We start from the raw sequence: 20,330 nt of genomic DNA, 5'->3' as shown, positions 1-20,330 counted from the left end.
TTACGCTTATCAGTGATGGAAGAGCAATGTCGCTGGGTCATTACCTCAGCGTTATATTTCTTTTAGTCATAGAGTATCTTCCTTTACGTTTTTGGGGTCTTGACCAAAAGAAGCTTATTAGACTTAGTCCCGCAAGTACTATGAGTAGAAAACTCGTATGTAACACTCACACAGAAAACACGTTTATTGAAATGATGAGGTATCCCCTTCAACAACTACAATCAAAGAAAATGCTTCCAGCCATTTATAGGGCGCATTTCGACAGGAACTTTACTAAAATAACGTCACTCTAACACTAGTACTACTTTACATCCGATTCGAAAAAATGATGATAGCACTATATAACCGCCGATCGGTGAAAGTAAACCACTCAACTGTTCCTGCGCTCCTCTGCTTTTCGTCTTGTTGTCTATGTGTTAAAAGGGACTTAAAATGTCCCTATTTTTCTTAGACGTGCCATTAGCTCAGTGGTCAAGCTTTTATTATGTAATCTCCACCTCGTGTCATCACATGGGCCAACAGGCTTTATACAGTTTCAGTGAACAAGTTCAACGTATAATCAAAGGATAGTTGAAACCTGATCGTCGAATATCGCTCAACATGTAGCTTATAATCAAATGAAACATTTTGATGGTCGAACAAAACGATAAATCGCCTATTATTATCACTTGAAACATCGTGGTTAAACTATACTCGACATTTCACATGCAATCAGTTAAAAAAAACCATCATTGTCAAACAAGTTCGTAAATTGTAATCATGTTACGTAAGTATCCAGTTGGCTGGTATAGGACTGTGAAAACTATCAGTCACTAGCCATGAAGTTCTCAGGAAATCAATCACCTTTCAAATATCCCAGGGAATCACACTATGTTTAAGTTTTGAGTATAATCTTTGAAGGTTGTATCGTACTCAAACCATTCATTATTTCTACATAGCTCATTGTTTCACTACATTTTTCACTAACCATTATAATCACTAATTGTCATTTATCCATGTACTGGTCACCGGCCCACAATAAATCTCATTGATCAATTAATATTTGCACCATATTGTTCAGCAATCACTGAACCACGCAAGAGTGAATGTTATACTCAAATTCAATCTTTCCCCAATCCAATCAAGTAAGTTCACAAGGAAAAACTAATCACTTGATTTTTGTGCCAGAAATGTATCAAGATTTCATTGGAAGCATAAATGAATTACCGTGATACACTTGGTCTAATGTTTTCGTTAGAAATAAATGACTAGCATCATAATTTCCCAGTGATACAAAAACAGACTGGAATCACAGATGACCATATAAATGATTTACGGAGATCTGAGTCAGTAGAATAGTGATATTCGAGTAGACGTTGTTTTCCAGTTCAGTTTCACACTCAATGTGGACACGTTCTTGGTCTGGACATGAGTGGGTATAGTCACTCATTCCATTTCAAAAAATGATATAAGAATGTGATCGCTCAAAGTCGAAATTTTCTAAAGGAACTGATTCAGTTGCACTGTATTGGACAGATATTTCGCAAACACAAAAACGTGCAGGATTATAAACTTCTGTGTAGTCCCACAAAAATACCAAAACCTCTCCGTTTTCTGTGATTAGATTTCAGCATAGAAGAATGCAATACCCCACTCACGCCGTCAGAGAGAGAGAGAGAGAGAGAGAGAGAGAGAGAGAGAGAGAGAGAGAGAGAGAGAGAGAGAGAAACTTCCACATTCCATAGTTTTCTAGATATACACGTTCACTACACGTCAGCAGCACTTTTCCTGCAGACACTTGGACGGGCCAGATACATAAAGGAGGGAATTATGTGGTTTTAGAATTATCCGTAACACCTGGAGAATGCTTTAAAGATATTACGGGTGGTGGGCGTAGCTTTCCTTGGCCCAGCTAACCAACAAACCAATATACTTGTTATTATCAGCCAGCGAGCATTGTCCATATATATATATATATATATATATATATATATATATATATATATATATATATATATATATATATATATATATATATATATATATATATAACGAGTGTGAAGGTGGTCTTAGAATTATCTTCAAAATTGAACAAGGTGTTGCATAATATCTTGGTGGTGATTATTACTTGACCTTGACGGCCTTAATGACCCTCTAGTACTTTGTTGGTTTGAATCTCAACTAACCAACCTTATAACAACATTCATCAGAGGCACGGAGCGCATCCAAACCACTTTCTATTATCTCAATGAAATTAAGTAAGAATATATATATCACAGCATTTGTGGTAGCAGACATCAAGAAAGCATTTAACACTGTCCCCTGATAAATCATCTAAAATATACCTGGGTCTACTATCCTCTACGACAATGACAAAACGTGGTAGGTCAACATCTTTGCTGACCTCAAATCCTTAAGCTTTACTGTGGAGTTACCCAGGAACAGTTCTTTCTCCAACTCAATGGGCATATCTAGGAGGGGGAGGGGAAAGACGACTGGGACAGTCGTCCCTAGCTTGAGCTTCGCAAAATATATAATAATGATGATTGATATCTGTTTACAGTTATTCAGTTTATTCTAACCCTTTCTGATACTGAAGATGAAAAATGAATGTATATCTACGTATGCAAAAACACCACGTATTCTAGATGACACGCACTACTCTTGACTTCTAGCAATATCTATGTATATTCAGCTGCTTCAGTGGTTTAAGTTAGTGACCACTGAAAAACCTTGTTAGTTTCCCACTTATAAAGAAATTTTCTCTGCCAAAACAAATGGATGTTTTATCAAACATAACCCCCTTGATTATTGCTATCAGCTGTTTTAAGTTATTAAATAGCATAATTATTTTTACTCGAAGCTGGTCGCCGGTCTTACACTAAACTTATCTCTGTACAACGGCTGTATTCCATTTCATGAGAATTTGAACCGTATTAGTAATCAAAATTAACGTCCATATAAACAAAAAAATCGTCATGCTATTTATGGTACAATGTGCTCTTACATACCACTCTTGTTTTGAACTTTTAATCATTGTCTTAGTGAGTTCATTATTTCCTTTTCCCTTCCTCTGAATACGCGCTTGCTCTAAACTTATTCAGTCTACTCCTTCATGACCTGTCATCACCTCCTGAAGACCACACTCTGGGGGTCTTTTCGTATGCAGACTTCTTAACACATCACAGACAGAAAATGACACGCAACACCTACGTTACCAACAAACATGGAAAGCTACAGCCATCATACAGAACGCCGAGTCTTCAGCCAACCCTTTTGACCCGACAGACACGAAACTAACTTGCGCCCTCCCGTCACTCGACCTTCCTAAGCCACACTCGCATTTCTTGTTCCATGCCCTCCACCCCACCTCTGGTACACAGCCTGCCACAAGTGGTGGCGGTCATGCGGGGAGGCTCCGACCGCCGCCGCCGCCGCCGCTCTGTGCACCTCCTCTCAGCGGGTGTTGGCAGTCATGCTGTGATGCTCTTACCGCCAGCAACGCTCTGTGCTCTACCCTGCTGTAGGACTGTTTTATTCGTATTCATGTTCTCTTATGACATTGTTCGGTCATTTCTAATGTATAGATAAACAAAGAATATATTTAACGGACAATTTGCCTCTGGTGTCTTGAGAAACTTCTCTGCTTCTGGTAAGGTTGAACTAACGGTATCTCGAGCCTCAAGCGAATTGAGAGTTCTGGGGCCACTAGTTCAAACTAAGGAATACAGATAGCTCGTTGAAAAGGTTGAGGATATTCCCTACCGGGACACACACACACACACACACACAGACACACACACACACACACTTTGCATCTCTGTTTACTAAACCAAGGAGATGGGCAAAACACCATATGCGAATATGACTGGCTGACTTGTTTCATGAGTGTATGCAGGCCACATTAAATACCATTCGCATTAGCTGCTCCAGTTTCAACCATGCACTTGACTAATTTACCCAGCAACGTTTCCAAGAACGAGTATTTTCACTTTTCCTTGGTCAACAACGACTTCCTTGACTAAAAACAAACTGAAACGTCTTGTGTCCATTTGTACGGAAAAGAGTCCAACATCTCCACTTTCCTTGACAATATCTATATTGATCATGTCTCCAAAACAATGAAAATCTTCGTCACAGTTGTCTTACCTAGAAAGTATAAACGTTTCCTCTCCCCCATCACCCTCCCTCTTTTATATTCTTAATGAGATATGATTGTTTTCTTGATCTTCTTCAAATGTTCCTATAGATCTAGATCGTACACCATGAACTTCAAGATGCTCCTCCTCAAATACAGCTGCTACAACATCTTTATGCCTGCATCGGTACGGCCAGTTCTTATAATAGAGAATAAAACACAGTGACAATCATACAGGTAAAAACAGCACAACTGCATATAAGTCTTGTTTAATTCTGAGAAATAGTTAATCACGTCAAAAGCTGTTTTAATAGATTTGTCATTGGTGCTTATGAAAATACAAATGTCTCGTTGAAAAGTTGAGAGCACATAAAAAGTTGATAGCAATAAAACACAGTGACAATCATACAGGTAAAAACACCACAACTGCGTATAGGTCTTGTTTAATTCTGAGAAATAGTTAATCACGTCAAAAGCTGTTTTAATAGATTTGTCATTGGTGCTTATGAAAATACAAATGTCTAGTTGAAAAGTTGATAGCACTGACAGATCTTGTGCTCAAGCTGCCGAATTGATTGTGGGGTCAAAAAAGAAAAAAAGAATATTGAGTCTGCAGTAGGAGATGAAAATCTATGCTATGATCATCACACCCTCAGTTAATTCAGTATCGTCGGTAAAAATTACATAGATTAATTTAGCATTTTTCTTATACCGACCTTGCTACTGGTCTCTTGACAGCCCGATTCGACAGTCCGTGTTCGATTCCCAGCTAACCAGCCTCTGGTCAGCATAAGCGAGTTACAGACGATCATAATCATATATGGCTGACTGCATTTACTTACTGTTTTTCTCAAAGTCTATTAAGCTTCCTTAGGCATTTCAATCTTTTATTACGATGGCAGTTAAACAAGGATTGATTTTTATAATCTATGTCTAAAACTGCTCAATGTGAATCATTCTATTGTACAACTCCATGACCATTTTCATTGGGTTCCTACAGCTTCAAGGCTGAGATCCGATTAGAAACAGGAAAATGGTGGACTCTTGAAACGAAAAGCTCCTGAACGAGAACGTACTTCTTTTGGCCTACTGATGATACAGCCTCGCCGAAGGTGACATTTCATTATCTGTGTAACCACATTTATCTTCGAATCCCTGCAATAAATTTCTATGAAATTTCATGCATTCTTATCATCATCTGACTAATAAGTATGAAGAGATACGAAGTTAAAGGTACTGAAAGCTGATGTTAGTGGAATGGACTTTGCGACTGACTTGGGCCTAAATTCTGGGGTTCTCTACTGCAGAGGGCAAAATCCTAGAAAGGGTGGACCAACATCTACCCCTTTACAACATGTCTTGCAAATCTATAAGTATTCTTACACATGGGTCTAGATGCACGCGAAGCAGGCATAAACCAACAAGAACTAATAGTGTTATAACAGGGCGCTGTACAACACTGTGAACATCAGGGCGCTGCCTCAGGCCAGCTGGACGGCCCGCACGCGTTGTTGTCAGCTCATTATTGTAAATGTCGCTATAGATATAAGCGCCATGAGTGCAAGCAACACTGTTGATCAATGCTATTCAAAACAAAACAGCTAACGACAGATACGCCGAATGTGACGCCCGGAAAGCGGGAGATCTCAACTGATTGCGTAAGTTTCCCGTCGAATGCGGGAGCTTGGCATGTCTGAAATTGCCACTAGGGCCCTAACAAATAATGCTACGAGGAGTCAAATGGAGAATGATTCAGAGGCAAAACGAGTCATAGGAAAGTTAAAACTTCAACAACACTAGAAAAAAGATACGAATAGTTTTAAATATATGACGAAAATAATTTTGCACATTTTGTATTACCTCGATGTATTCTGCTCCAGTGTTTTGAGGTACATAAAACTCAATGCTGCTAACCTTGGAATCACTACGGTTTCCTGGGTTATGTTACCTTTCACTATGATAGGAGTTCTAGTTCTTAATTTCTGTTCTTCTTTAACATGATATGTACCAGGAATAATCAAGATGTGTCAAGATAATAACCCATATGACTCATAAGAATACGACTGCCAGTAACTGATATCATTTAGCTTACGTTTACGTGTTACATGTAATATTCTATCGGAAAAGCTTATGCATGTTTTAGCGTGGTTTGCCATGTATACCACACAACCATGGATTTATCGAATATCATTGAAAGAGCGTGTGAGGACATATATAATGTGCAAGCCTGGATGGCCATCTGAAATGTACAAAAGTTCATTACTGATATCTTAAATTTCCCTATGAGCTTTGGCTTTATGGGAGCGAATTTTCTACTCATATTGTCATTGCTTATGGATGCATATATTCATATAACTGAAATATGTGCCGCGTAGAAAGTAATAAATTTTAGAGATGACATCTAAATAAAAGTGGAGACATATCGTCAACTTGCTTTCTTAGCTGTTAAATGTCGATACTTTAATTGTCTCACCAACGTTTTCATTCCATAACAGTTCTCAAGCACACATGTATGACGAATATTATCGCAACGTCTCGTTATATTGAAAATGCGTAGTTTCGAAAATTTTCAGAAGGAACATCTTGGGGGACAATATCTCTACATCTTTCTCATTAGTGTTAAGTCCAGCTGGATCACCACTCTTGTTGGCGTCCGTGTGGCCTGCGCATCTATGTCATAACTCTACGATGTCAAACCCATCGGTGTTTGCTAAGCTGTACATGATGTCTAGTAGTGTGCGTACACTGGGTTAGTGTGGTAACGCACGACGTTTGCAGTGGTGCTAACCCAAGCGTGTATCCCCCATCCACCACCCTACCCCATCGTCCCCCGCAACCACCACACACACACACACACACGGAGCGCGTCGCCTTTTCAGTACCCTCTACATCCCCCGCCATACCCCCAACTCCCAACTCTCTCAGCCCCTCCATTCGGCGGAGCGGCAGTTGGAGACAGGCGTTCAACGAGTGAAGTTGCCGTCGTTCTTGGACCGGGACTTGTATACCAATAACCATGCCTATCCTCAGTAGCTGCTGTTTTTGTTTGGACCTTAGGGTAAGTAACATTTTAATTGACATTAGGGTTCTGTAAAATACATTTAGATAACACGGATTAAAGGTCTGGATCACTGGTATAGCTAGTTCAGTAATATGAATACCGTTACTTAGTGTTTGAGTTTTATACATTATAACTCAGTTGAATTAATGGATTTCTTGTGTTACTGAGTGTATTTACTGAGAGGTCAGAGATATTCAACCACTATTACGATCGTGCATAACTGTGAGGAAACCACCGCAGAAGTGTGTGGTTTGTCCATGACATTCAAGTTCTTATGGGAAACTGTCGGATTATGATTGAAATATAACGGAATTGTGGAGAAGTTTTAGAAAGTGTACGAAGTTCAGAACTAGTCTAAAGGTCTACGAAACTATGCAGTTTACTAGCGATTTTAGTTGTGGCGTCGCGCTTGCGTTACCGTAGCCTGGCGTTGCGCTTACAAGTTGTTTGTCAATCCTGGCGTGATTCTTCAATGAACTCAGTGGTGGATTAGGGTCTGGAAGCAATAAAGTAGGGCCTAGCCAGCTACAGGGAGAATCATCGTTTATCTTGAAGTGCTGCTAAGGCACCATCGCTGTTTTAGAGGGCTACAAGAACACTGTCATCTTTGGTTTAGGTTACTTTGGTAGCATCATTGGACTGTGGTGCATTATGCATGAGTACCACTGTCGGACTAAAGAGTTCTTCCTAGGGTATTGTATGGAAGTCATGATAGTCTAACTGATGCAGTAGAATCGCTGTCGACCTAGGATTTGCTCTGTGATGTTGCAGTAGCACCAACTTTGGTCTAGGATGCTGCTGTAGTACCAACTTTGGCCTAAGGCGTTGCAGTTGCACCATCTCAAAGGTAGGATGTCAGTAGCACCGACTTTGGGCCGGTCCAGGATGCTGCAGTAGCACAACCTCTAGTCTGGGATGCTGTAGTAGAATTAACAAAAGGCCATTTTTTTTTTTTTATGCACGAGTCACATCTGGAGGTCTGCATATTCCCTTGTCCACATTATGGTGGGTTCTAAAGATATAGTTTCCTGAAAACTGACCCACTGGTTTGAGAAACCAATTTTAATGAAAATAAGCCGAACTGCTTCTTTAGATTTTGTTTAGATTGTTTCAACATTAGTCGTATTGAATACGGGATGAAGCATTCGAAGTACCGTGCCCATTTCCATAGTTGATAGCTGACCTCTGGCAAGGAGACCATCCAGTCCTGAATGGTTCTGTCGTTGTTTAGGCCTTATGTTGCATATCTGCCAGTGGTTTCTGTGTATAAGATTTAGTCTTCTACAGGAAACAGATCAGTGTTTGGTAAGGTGGAAGATATAGTATTGAAAGAGGGCCATTTTGGACGACGGAACTGGTGAGTGGGAGGGAGAGTTGACGTCTTGCCCATATATGGAAGCAAGATCGGTTTATTTTGTTTGGCCCCCACTAATTCGGTCTTAGGTTTAAATGTTCACAGATACATATTCATTTCATACAGTAAGAATGTCGTATAATCCACAAACCTAAGTGAATGGTTTGCACATTTAAGATAGAAAATTGTATACCCTTATAAACAAATGGAAAGTTGAACTGTTCGTCGGCAACATCCTATTGAAGGTTCCTGTAAACCATTAAACTGTCCTGGTTTACGTTCGGAGCAACGCCTGGGCCTATCCCACGATATACGACATATCCGTATATCTGGCCTCATAGTTTGCTTGTAGCAGATGTGATAGTTCACTTTCACTCATTATCGCCCCTGATAACATAATAAAGGAGGATGCATGCATAAAACACTGCCAGCGGACTCTCTCTCTCTCTCTCTCTCTCTCTCTCTCTCTCCACTTGCTGGCATTCGAACCACAAACGCTAACTTGCCATCTTCCACATAACACTCGACAACGCGTAACTCGTTTGCTTTTAACTAAATTTTCCGGCGGTGAGTGCTACGCCCTAGCCTTGCCTAATGGCGGAAACTCCTGGTGGGTATTGGTAGGTAAGTATGTACTCTCTGCAAATGACAAGTCTTGTTTGAAGGTGCATAGTGCTTAACTAACACAGGTGTTATTACGTGGACTAGTTCCCTCAACGAAAGTAGAAGTAATTGACAAACTCGATCACTCCGGTACAATATTGGCAATATGTATTATGTATTTTATTGGCTGTAGAGCTAGCTGTACATTGAGCAGTGGAGTGTTACTAATTGCTTTGTACTTTTCGCAGGTCGGGACCAAGATAATAGGGGCTTTGAAACTGGTGAGTATTAAAACCGATTTTACTTCTGATAACGTCTGTTTTGATTATGCAGCTTATGCTCACCCTTTGAAGGTTAGCGGAAATGGATTGCTGAGATTATCAGTGGGCAAATTATTATACATTTGATATCATATTCATATTCATAAGAGTTAACTCATTGAACTGTCCTGATATTTTCTTATAAAAACTATCTAATGCAAGACTATAAGACTTCAGGTCTTATATTCTTATCAATAAAATATTGTGTTGTTTCTTACAGGGTTTGTTCAGATCTTTAAAAGGATGAATTTGATCAGTCTAACACATAGTGCTTTAGTGTGTCTAAATTCCTGCCACAATAGGTTTCATGTGATCAGCTAAATTGTAAAGAAAAAAAAGAAGAAGATCGGCTGAATCGTATAGTGACATCTTGTAGGCTGTTGATCTTGTTGCTTCCCCCCCCCCCCCCACCCCTTTGTTTGTATAACTTCATGTGGATAGGTGTGTTGATCTGGTTGTGCCTGTTTGCATTCTTCCACTTGCTACAAATGTATGACTTTCTCTCTCTCCTGGTTACAAGTTTTAATCATGTTGGTGATCTTGAATTGCTCTCTGTAGTCTCATCAGCGTACGTTTACTCTTAAGGCATCAATCAGCTTGTGCTCTCGGAGACCTGTGTTTGGAGGAATCTTCAACAATTCGACTAGAAATCCTCTATCGGATACGCATGCATATCTTTATCTGGCTTTAGGAACAAAAATTCCCTTTTCGGTAGTAGGGCGTTTGGACAAGACTGTCCAAGAGTTGCCCTCAGTGTTAGCCGAGGAGCGAGTCTCGGCAGCTACTCCCCACCGACGCCCCTCGTGCTGTCATTGACCTTTGATTTGGCTGCCTGTTGCTACTCACTTTCTCGAGACTGCATGTATTTCCAGAGCCTTGGGCTATCTTGTATGTTTGAGGGTAACTTTCTCAGCTTTCTACTGAACAGCCTTTCGTAATGCTGGTATTTGAACCACTCGACATGGTTGCTTCGTTGAAGCGAAGATATGTGCCTTGATTGTCATTTTTTTTCCTGTAATTGTAGTACTCTAGGGTGGCTGTGGGATTCAACGGCTGGCGCGCACCACACGCGCTCAAGGGGCTTCATGAATGACATTTGAAGGGCAAAACTTGTATATGCTCGGCGGATGGACGCGGACCTCTGTTGAGACATGATTCTAGCTTCTTAGGACGAGATAGTCAAAGTAAACGATTATATGGAGTCTTGTGCACGAGCGACGCGGCCTTCTGGCGAAGACATAACATTTACTTCCCTCCTCACCCCCATCTGTCATCACCTTCCTTGCTTGTTTTCACCTCACGTATACTGTATCCTCATCTTACCTTCTCAAGCCTCACTTGTTTTCTCCCCACCCTTCGTGCCTGCTTTCCTTGCTTGTTTTGCCTTCACACTGTTGTCTTTTGTCTTCTGTCCCAGCTTGTCGTCTCATACGTACCTGTCATTTGCTCATCATCTGCTGTCATCCTTTCTTTCTTTCTTGTGACTTTCTCCTTCCCATCAGTAGTATCCTGGTTCCCTATCTGTTGTCCCATTGTTTCACCAGTCAGTGAAACAATCTTTGGTCAGTCGCCACTAATTTCCTATCTTTCGTACCGATGAGTCACAATGCCAACACTGAACTCTTTCTATCACCTTTTCACCCTGAACTAATAGCCCAATCCCGGCCAAAACACTACCTCATCCCGTCCATACACCTTCCCTAACTACCTCTGGACACAGATATTGGATTTGCACCACCAGGCTGTAGAATCCACAGGCTTTGTGGGCAGGTTGGAGGCATTAGGTGTCGAGGTCTGATACCGACAACCGACTGCCCTCTGCTACGTTAGTATCAGTGTAGCATTTTCCTCATTTTCCTGTCAAGAAGTACGCATCTAGCTTCTCCTCTGTACTTCCTGATCCTAGTCAGGTTTGTAGGAAACATAACTGATGGTTATGGTACTTATATTTTACATTGCAAAGCCGATCTGGCTAGCTATCTCTCAATATGTGTGTTTTACGTATATGTACTTGTATGCCTTTTGTGTAATGGTATGGCGACAAAACACGAACGTTGCTTGTTTTATATATGTCAGCGTCCACCATCCCAGTCATCTGTTTCATATATGTCAGCGTCCACCATCCCAGTCATCTGTTTCATATATGTCAGCGTCCACCATCCCAGTCATCTGTTTCTGAGGCCGAGTGAGGCTTGATCGTGCACTAGGAAGGCGACACCCCGACCTTTCTGGTTGGCGTTGGCTCCAGACTGCCTCTGACGGACTAAGGGTTTAACCTAAGGATCTGCTGACGTATATGATGGCTCGGGAGATTCAGCATAGCCAGCTTTCACGAGTAGAAGTAAAAAAGAAAAGGGTGATAGGCTGAGACATAATATATTTCTCAGAGCGGTTACACGTCGAAGAGCAACAGAGGTGACAGGTAAATAATCACCAGAAGACGTGTCCAACTTGGGAGATAGGATTAAAAGTAGTACGAAATTTGGAGGCGATTAGGTACTTATGTACAGGCATGAGGATGTAAATCACGGGCATAGAGGGTAACTTTAAGGTCTTGTATGTCATGCTGCAGCGAAGAGGAACTTCTTTTTGTCATATCACGACACGGTCTTCACGTGTTCTGGATTTGTTGATTCTGCCAAGTGAATACTGGAGTTTGTACAGTATATTGTTTTTGCATTGCACAAGGTCAGATTCACTGCTCAGCCACAATGTACAGAAGATTCGTGTCTGTTCATAACACTACGAGAGAAACACTTTTAACACGCAGGTAAAAGGGGTAGTATCACAGGGGCGAGGGAATGTGTTGGTTGGCGGGCACTTGACTACCCACCCTCCGGCAGGTTCACAGGTGCCCTTGTCCAGACGCTTTACATTGTTTCTTGTTTCGGTGAGATACAGTTCAAGGTCATAATGGAGAATATGGATCTTGAAGTGATTCAGAAATGAGCTCGAGTTCCAGCTTTCGAGAAGCCTATGAGACACGTTTTCATAAGGAAAACTGTTCCGTCAGATCGTGTCCTGAGGCTATTAAAGGAATCAGAAGCTCTGTGACTCGGCAGTTCTGTGGGAAGCGGCAGCATTAGGAATTACATCACTGCCGCCATGGCCGGACGTGTTGGTTGGGCGTTGCTGTGAGGCAGAGGCGGCTCGCTAGCTGCCGCGGAACGCCTAGCAAAAAGCGAAACAGCGTTTTGGACCCTCCCTTGCGGATATCCTGTGAGACAACTCACAACACTTGACTTCCAGTTTGTAACCCTGCCATTGTGTGCAGATTGGTGATGCTTCCTCCTAGGATAAGTTCATATCTATAGCTTCACATAGATAGGTCCCAGACAGTCATTCACCTCACTGTTTTGCTGTGCATCCTAAATTTTTCCAAGTACTCGGTCGTACATACTCGTATATTTATTTCATGGGCCTCTGTAGTCATATGTACTTCCCCGTTGTCTCTCCCTCATTATCCAGTGTCCTTTACGGTCCGTGTTGTGCTCTCGTGCTCCTCCTTGGGCAGAACGACACTTGTATGATCTGAGTTATTCACGTTTACACATCCCCACTCCTGTCCGTTCCACAAGCTTTGGTCCTCAGCTTAACTCTCTGTAACTTGCCTGCGACAGCTCTACAGCCCATCTGTGTGGTACTGGTGCCACCTGCGATGTTTGTCTCTCAGTCCATCTCTGTAACTTGCCTCATTTACCACAGTGCTTTGCCCTATCTGTTTACTAGGCCAACGCTTTACGCGTATCACTCTCGTACAATGAAATGATTTGAATACCGTCATCAGACTTTAGATTTCCAAGCCTCAGGTTCTATGAACTCTGTAACTATTTGTAAACAGATCTTTAATATCTGCAATAACTCTACAGTGACTGGCCCAAGCATGTTGAGTGATAGAAAATTGAAAAAGGAACTGAATGCCCCACACCTTAACAGGTCCCGCTTTAGGTAGGCTCTCGTTCATGTTTCTTGTCTCAGTCCCACGTGTTCATAATTCAAATTTTCATAGTGTCCTTAACTTAGCATTCATCGTCTCTCCCGCCTGGTATACCTCCTATCCATTACACAATAAGAGCAACGAGAAGAAATGTAAGAAAGTGCAGGATTTTTCTCGGTACCCTCATGTAACATCTATCTAGAGGCGCTAGACACTGTGGTCGTCAACTCTCCAACGATCATCTAGATCTATTTTGACATTTTGGGGAGAAGCTATTAAAAACCCATCACATCCCCGTCACCTCCTACCACCAGAGATAACATCGTCTTCGAGTTGTAGATCACAGCCACAACGAACCCTTTCAAACTCGTACAGACAGCTGCAACAACAGTCTACTCCGAACTACTGTGAACATCAGTAATAGTCAGTAGGCTGCCACCACACTGTTGTGATGAGGTGTCTATTTAAAGCCCTCTCACCCTGTTGTATCTCCATTGTCTTTACTGTATATAGATATTTTTCTATGGCACTTGGCTGTAGGCAATTCCAAAAACAATTTATTATTATTATTATTATTATTATCATTATTATTATTATTATATTATTATTATTATTATTATTATTATCATCATCAATCCTCACTGAACCATTCGAAACATTCATATTCCTCTCAATTTTGACCTGCCATGTCATACCCTCTACACACTCCGCCCTCTTCTGCCCCACCTCAGCCCATCGTTATATATATATATATATATATATATATATATATATATATATATATATATATATATATATATATATATATATATATATATATATTCCTATGAGTCCACGGGGAAAATGAAACACGAAAAGTTCCCAAGTGCACTTTCGTGTAATAATCACATCATCAAGGGAGACAAGAGAGAAATATAACAGTCTGTTGATATACATCGAAGAGACGAAGCTAGGACGCCATTTGTAAATATATATATATATATATATATATATATATATATATATATATATATATATATATATATATATATATATATATACATACATATATACTCTCTCGACCAGGAAAGGCCATTGTGGATGTGATAACAGGGCGCAGCTTACCGCGGGCCTGCAGGAGGTGGTCAGTATGAGTGTTGCAGAGCGTAGCGTACCGCCGCCAGCAAGTTTGGCTTGTGGATTGTTAACCGCAGCAGGGCAGGGCAGGGCAGGTTAGGAGTGGCAACACCAGGTGATACCAGACTCTTGAGTTGTTGGTGGGATGAGGTTGGACACGCGCCTACACGTGAGCCTCAAACCGGAAAGACTAGAATTACTACTTGGTGTTATCGTTCGTTTTCATTTCATCAGCCGATTGTTTTGTCGTACATTGTTGACGAAATAGATCTCCGTGCTTACTGGAACTATTGTTTTCTTGTACATTATTGACGAAATAGATCTCCGTGCTTACTGGAACTATTGCTTTGTTGTACATTATTGACGAAGTAGATCTCCGTGCTTACTGGAACTATTGTTTTCTTGTACATTATTGACGAAATAGATCTCCGTGCTTACTGGAACTATTGTTTTGCTGTACATTATTGACGACATAGATCTACGTGCTTCCTGGAACTTTGACGTGCGAGATATAGCATCAACAACACTGGATATTCCAGTCTTCATCGGTCTATGCTCGAAATTCATTGGATGAAAAAAAAAATTCGTCTAGTGAGGTAGTTTATACTAATCCCTGATATGCTTATGTGAACTCGGAGAGGAGCGTGAACATTCGAGGTTATTTACTCGCCTGGAAATATTTAGGAAAAGTTATGATTCATGGTGGAGTTGTCGACGAACTCGAAGAAAAACTTAAAGAGGATGTACTTGGCAAGAAGCCCTGTCGGTTGCTCCCACAAATTACAGGTGTGTTCGAAAGTCCTGAGGCAGTCTGGTCGAGAATTGGGAAGCAGGGTAGATACGATAGCTTTCGGAGCTATTTCTGGGTAAAAAAAACCAGGTGTGACACCGCTTTCCAAAGATCTCATGGCGCACCGCAGGCCATGTAAATGCTATACCTGGTGCACCTGGCATGTGGTGGCTTCTTGACCACCATTAGTCATAGGTTGTTACACACACGCACACACACACACACGCGGACTTCCATGGTGCAGTGGTTAGCGTCGCTAACGCATTCAGGTTAAGATCCTGGATGCGGCAGTCGGCCCTCAGCCAACCCAGGCGTTCATCTTCCCCTTCAAGGGTTGTGATGAATGGGTTCCTGGTTTAGGCTGGGGTCTGAGTGCATACACACAAAGGACATGATGCATATATACAAGATTGTGAGACGGCACAACACGAGTGTTCAACTCTCCCCGTAAGGCACAAATAGCGATCACACATACACACACGTTTATATATATATATATGATTTGAGCCGATGGTTCGATGGCTCGAAAGATTGACTGCGGAAGAGACCCACCTCAGGACTGGCAGCCGTGACCACACAACCATCAGGGGTCTTCGCCCTAGGTAGACGAGGTTTGCCTGCTAATATATACTCTGGGAGTACCAAATGGTTCTGTCGTGTCACAGTCTCAAGTCCACTTTTTCTTTTATGCCTTCTTGTCGAGGCGGGTGGGAAGCGAAAGGAGCCTGGTCCGTCTGGTCATTGGCACGCGCAAGCCACGATCATGAACGTGCAGGTGGTGACACTTGCAAGGATTAACTCAAGACGAACTTAAACACGTGTGTGTTACCTGATGACTTACTCAAAATGTGTTGACGCATCGCGCGCCATGGGATGAGGTGCTTGGTGCGAGGGATGAAATGGAAAAAATCTTAGATCGTACGGTCAACACCTGATGTGCGGGCCCCACGGGCCCTCTACGAGTGCAAGGATACCATGAAATAGTCCTTAGGGACGGAGCTTCTAGGGGTCCCGGACGAGGAGAGATGAAGAGATATTTATAAAGTGACTGATCAGATAACAGAAAGTATAATAAATATAAATATGGTGGATTATGATTTGCTTTTCCCATCACGTGGGTCTCCTTTGCTCATTATCCTTGAGGGGCCCAAGTGCTGGCAATATGCCAACCTCTCCCTAAGGCCCGTGTCAGCTCTTAGAAGCCCTAGTGGTGTGTTCATGCATGTCTCTGTGTCTGAACATGTCCCTCATATGCCTTGCGTCTTTATGAATTCTGGAAGAGGAGTATTGGAATTTAGTATCGAAAATAAAGGTACATGGTTGACAATAGCGAAAACCAGGAGGACCTATACATTCCAAGCGAGAGCAGTTAAAAACACTGAAGAAATTAAGAACGTTGGAATCATTTGTTGGGGGCGGAATAATCTGCCAGTGGTGACGGTGGGGCCTGAGGAAGAAGTTTTAGGTCAGTTAAACTCCCTCCGGACCATCCCTGACACGATAGTCCTTTCTCTTTTTCTGTCACCATCTTGCAGATTATGTCTAACTCATGACTGATCTCTAGTCATGTAGACTAGTAAGGTCTCACGATGTTTGCGTGACCAACGTATCTGTCACAACTCCTTTTTTCTTGCAAGAAAACCGATTTCTAGTCAAATAACATTTGACAGCATGTATTGTGAGTTGACCAGAGTACCGTGAGGTATGGGATCACCGTAAGCATAGCTTGGAAGCTTCAGTTATTGACGCCCCGAACCCAAACGACACACACACACACACACACACACACACACACACACACACACACACGTTATCAGTGACGAGGATTGCTTTCGTATGACACGATTTGGTACAAGTTTGGAGAAAGTCGTGCTCGGCGACAGAGCTTATGGATGGCAGTGTGTGTGGTGCTTTTTTGGCTGTGTGTGGTACATTGTGGCTAGTTGTGCTACGATACCCTTGATAGGTTTTACATCAGGGTGGGAGATAGTGAAGTGGAGCCCTCTAACGCTGTTACAGGGTTCTGTGTCATTTGGCGGGGCAGGTATATTACAGACTTGTAGGGAGTAGTACTCAGTTGTAGGGTAAGATGCTGGGTGCTCCGTTGGAGTGTGTGGTGCTAGGTGATAGAAGGCGATACTTAGTTGCAGCGTGTGGTTGTAGGTGCAAGGGTGTGGTTTAGGTGAAAGAAAACGGTGCCCATTTCCCGGTGTGCTAATGTTTGGCTGAAAGCGACTTAGTGTGGCTGACTTCCCTCTGAACCGCTAGAGGGCAGGACGTGGTGTCAGTGAGCCACTGGGGTGTGTGCTGTGACCGAGAGTGTTACTGAGTGGTATAGTATGTTGCTAAGTGGGAGAAAGCGGTATTCATTTATAACAGCTGTTCTCAACTCTTTTATTTTTTTATGTTTGATTACTAGTTGTGTTGACGGGGAGAGAGCTTTACTCACATGTTGCTCCATCTCTTAGTTTTGTATATTTGCAACATTTCTTCTTTCCTTTGTACACACACACACACACACACACACACACACACACACACACACACACACACACACCTAAGCCAGGTGCCCATCTGTCGATCAAACCCGAGATAAGGATGAACGGGTGGGATTGGCTGTGGACCGATTACTGTGTCCAGGGTTCGAATCCATGCGCGTTCGACCCTAGGTAGGCATTTGCTGATATATGGTTTAGTATGGAGGAGGCTAACTTAGACGAAAAGTTCCGTAATATTTATATCTCTGAATGACTGGCATTCCCTTCGCTGGGCCTCGGATATCGGTCTGCATGGTAAGAATTCGACCAGCTGTTCCTTCTGCTCCCCTTACTCCCTACCCCTTGTTACCCCTTCTTCCTTTTTATCTTGTCTTCTTTTTCTCAGAAATGAATCACTACAAGTTCGGGATGAACTTCCTTGGAGTTTGAACACCTAATGACTGACAGATGAGAATATTATGCTCAGGGAAGATGGGAATGTTTATTTGCAGAGAATCTAATACCATTTCTGTCTTGTTAAAGAGTCAGAACCTATTAATCAAAGCTGAATTTTATAAACATATTTACACCCTGAGACAACTGCGACTGTAGGGGTTCCTTATGCAGGAAGCCCTTATTTATATTTTCTTTGTGAGGACAAGAACCATGCCAAACTGGTCCGGAGGACATATTCAGCCTGTGGGATTCCCCGTGAACTGTGGTCTACACAGCTCACTCATTTTGTGTGTGTGTCTCCGAAGAAAGGAGCTGGGAAATGAGTGCGAGAGTGGTTGTCAGTCTGGTCTCTAAAAAGATTGCGTGTGTTGCTTTGGAAATATTATCGGACTTGGGTTACTACGAGCCGGAAAACTTCCGTGGAAACTGAAGACCTTTGAGAAGCATTTGAGAAGTATTTTCCCTAAAAGTTTGCTTCATGACTATATATATATATATATATATATATATATATATATATATATATATATATATATATATATATATATATATATTGCTCATAGGAGTCATTTGACTTGCAGTGGCCCCTAAAGAGTGGTAGCACAAAAGTATTTGCTTTGCGTAATTGTAAATGTGGCTCTGGGTTTAGCGTCAACAAGAACCTTCCACGCCTCGCCTCTGCTCGCTTATGATTCTCCACTTACTGAGATAGAGTGAGGCAAGGTTATAGACAACAAGAGACATAGTTCACTGATAATCTTCTTTTATGATGGGGATTATTTTTAAGATGAGAGTTAAGATAGGCATTGGTTGCCTCAAAGCATCATCGCTATCCTCGAGCCGGCTAACGTGACTGTATTCTTTGCCTCCTTCAGTATGGATGTAACTATGGATGGCTTCTCTTCTTCTTACGCAGCGTTGACTATCCTTCTTTCGTGAATCTGTAGAATCGTGTGACTTAAGATTTGTGGCTGTACGGTGTCCCTGAGAGCCTGGCGTGGCTGGGGTTTGGGGGTGTAGGAGGGAGGCAGGGAAGGTGGTGGGGGCGCAGGTAGAGTCAGTGGTACCAACGCAAGAAGGAAGAGAATTATGGTTTCGAATGATGTGTTGCAGTGAATCTGTTAGTTCTAACGTTCAAACAAAGTCTGGATTTCATGATTTTTTATCGTGTGAAGCATTCGCCGTTTTATTGTGATGAACACTAACTATGCAGGTCAGAGAGATTTGAAACATTGTTGGTAATACTAATGAGAACAACCGGTCTTCGTCTCATGTAAGATCACAACTGCAAAGATACACTGGTAAAAACTAGTTTTACCATTTACAAAACATTCAAGTTGAATGGATTATTTGCATTTTATTATTAGAATTCTCTATCTGTGATTCGTGTGTATTGTAGTTGTCAATTACTCTCAAGAAATTATGAAAACTTGATTGCACACGGAACTAAGATTTCTCTCCGTTGGACGTTTGGAATGGTGTGGTGTACATGGCGGGCCAGCTAGTGTTATGGACATTCCTGGGACTCTCCGCTTTGCCTCAGGGGCTCTTGACGGCGTCACAATCGTAAACGTTCCTGAAATTATCCCTGGCTCTTGGCAAATGTCGGAATTAGGACCGTGCGGAAGAAGAAACCTGGCAAGATTTTTGTGTCATTGTTATGTTGTCGGTCGGCAGGAAATAACGTCTCATCTTGTCACCGCCACCTGAACACAGTCGTAGTCGGACAGCAGTTGTTGCTATGGTGTACTTTATATGGTCACAAGGTTCAATCCAGTGACATGTGAAGTTGTATTACTTACATGAGTTTAAAACTCTTCCCACAACACACGTAATCACACACACACACACACTCAAAGTTTCAAATGGTATTCCGATCTGCCTAGAAATGAAATTGACTGAAGCTTAACCGCCCTTCCTCATCCATATCCATCTGGCCTTGGGCTCTCAAGAGGCAGCCCCATTCACAGCAGTGTGTCGACCGACGCTCAGGACCACTTTTGTCAGCAAAGCCGTAGCTTACATGTTTTTATTCTCTATTTTTTTCTTAGCTTGTATGACATGTTTGATATTTACACAAAACTTGGAGGCTCGAGATT

General features: G+C 42.0%; 1 protein-coding gene across 1 annotated transcript in view; it reads left to right on the top strand.

Moving 5' to 3' along the window:
- Window positions 1–7,040: 7,040 nt before the first annotated feature.
- LOC139754127 (uncharacterized) overlaps window positions 7,041–20,330 on the top strand; it is a 49,573-nt gene continuing 36,283 nt past the window's right edge. Inside the window, exons 1-2 of the mRNA XM_071671243.1 lie at window positions 7,041–7,175; window positions 9,384–9,416. Of these exons, the coding sequence (XP_071527344.1) occupies window positions 7,134–7,175; window positions 9,384–9,416 (75 nt within the window). The 5' untranslated portion in view covers window positions 7,041–7,133. The remainder of the gene's footprint in view (window positions 7,176–9,383; window positions 9,417–20,330) is intronic.

Source organism: Panulirus ornatus, chromosome 16 (genome assembly GCF_036320965.1).
Source record: "Panulirus ornatus isolate Po-2019 chromosome 16, ASM3632096v1, whole genome shotgun sequence".
Lineage (NCBI taxonomy): Eukaryota > Metazoa > Arthropoda > Malacostraca > Decapoda > Palinuridae > Panulirus > Panulirus ornatus.
Note: the sequence above shows the minus strand (reverse complement) of the source record. Positions and strands in the feature narration are given on the sequence as shown.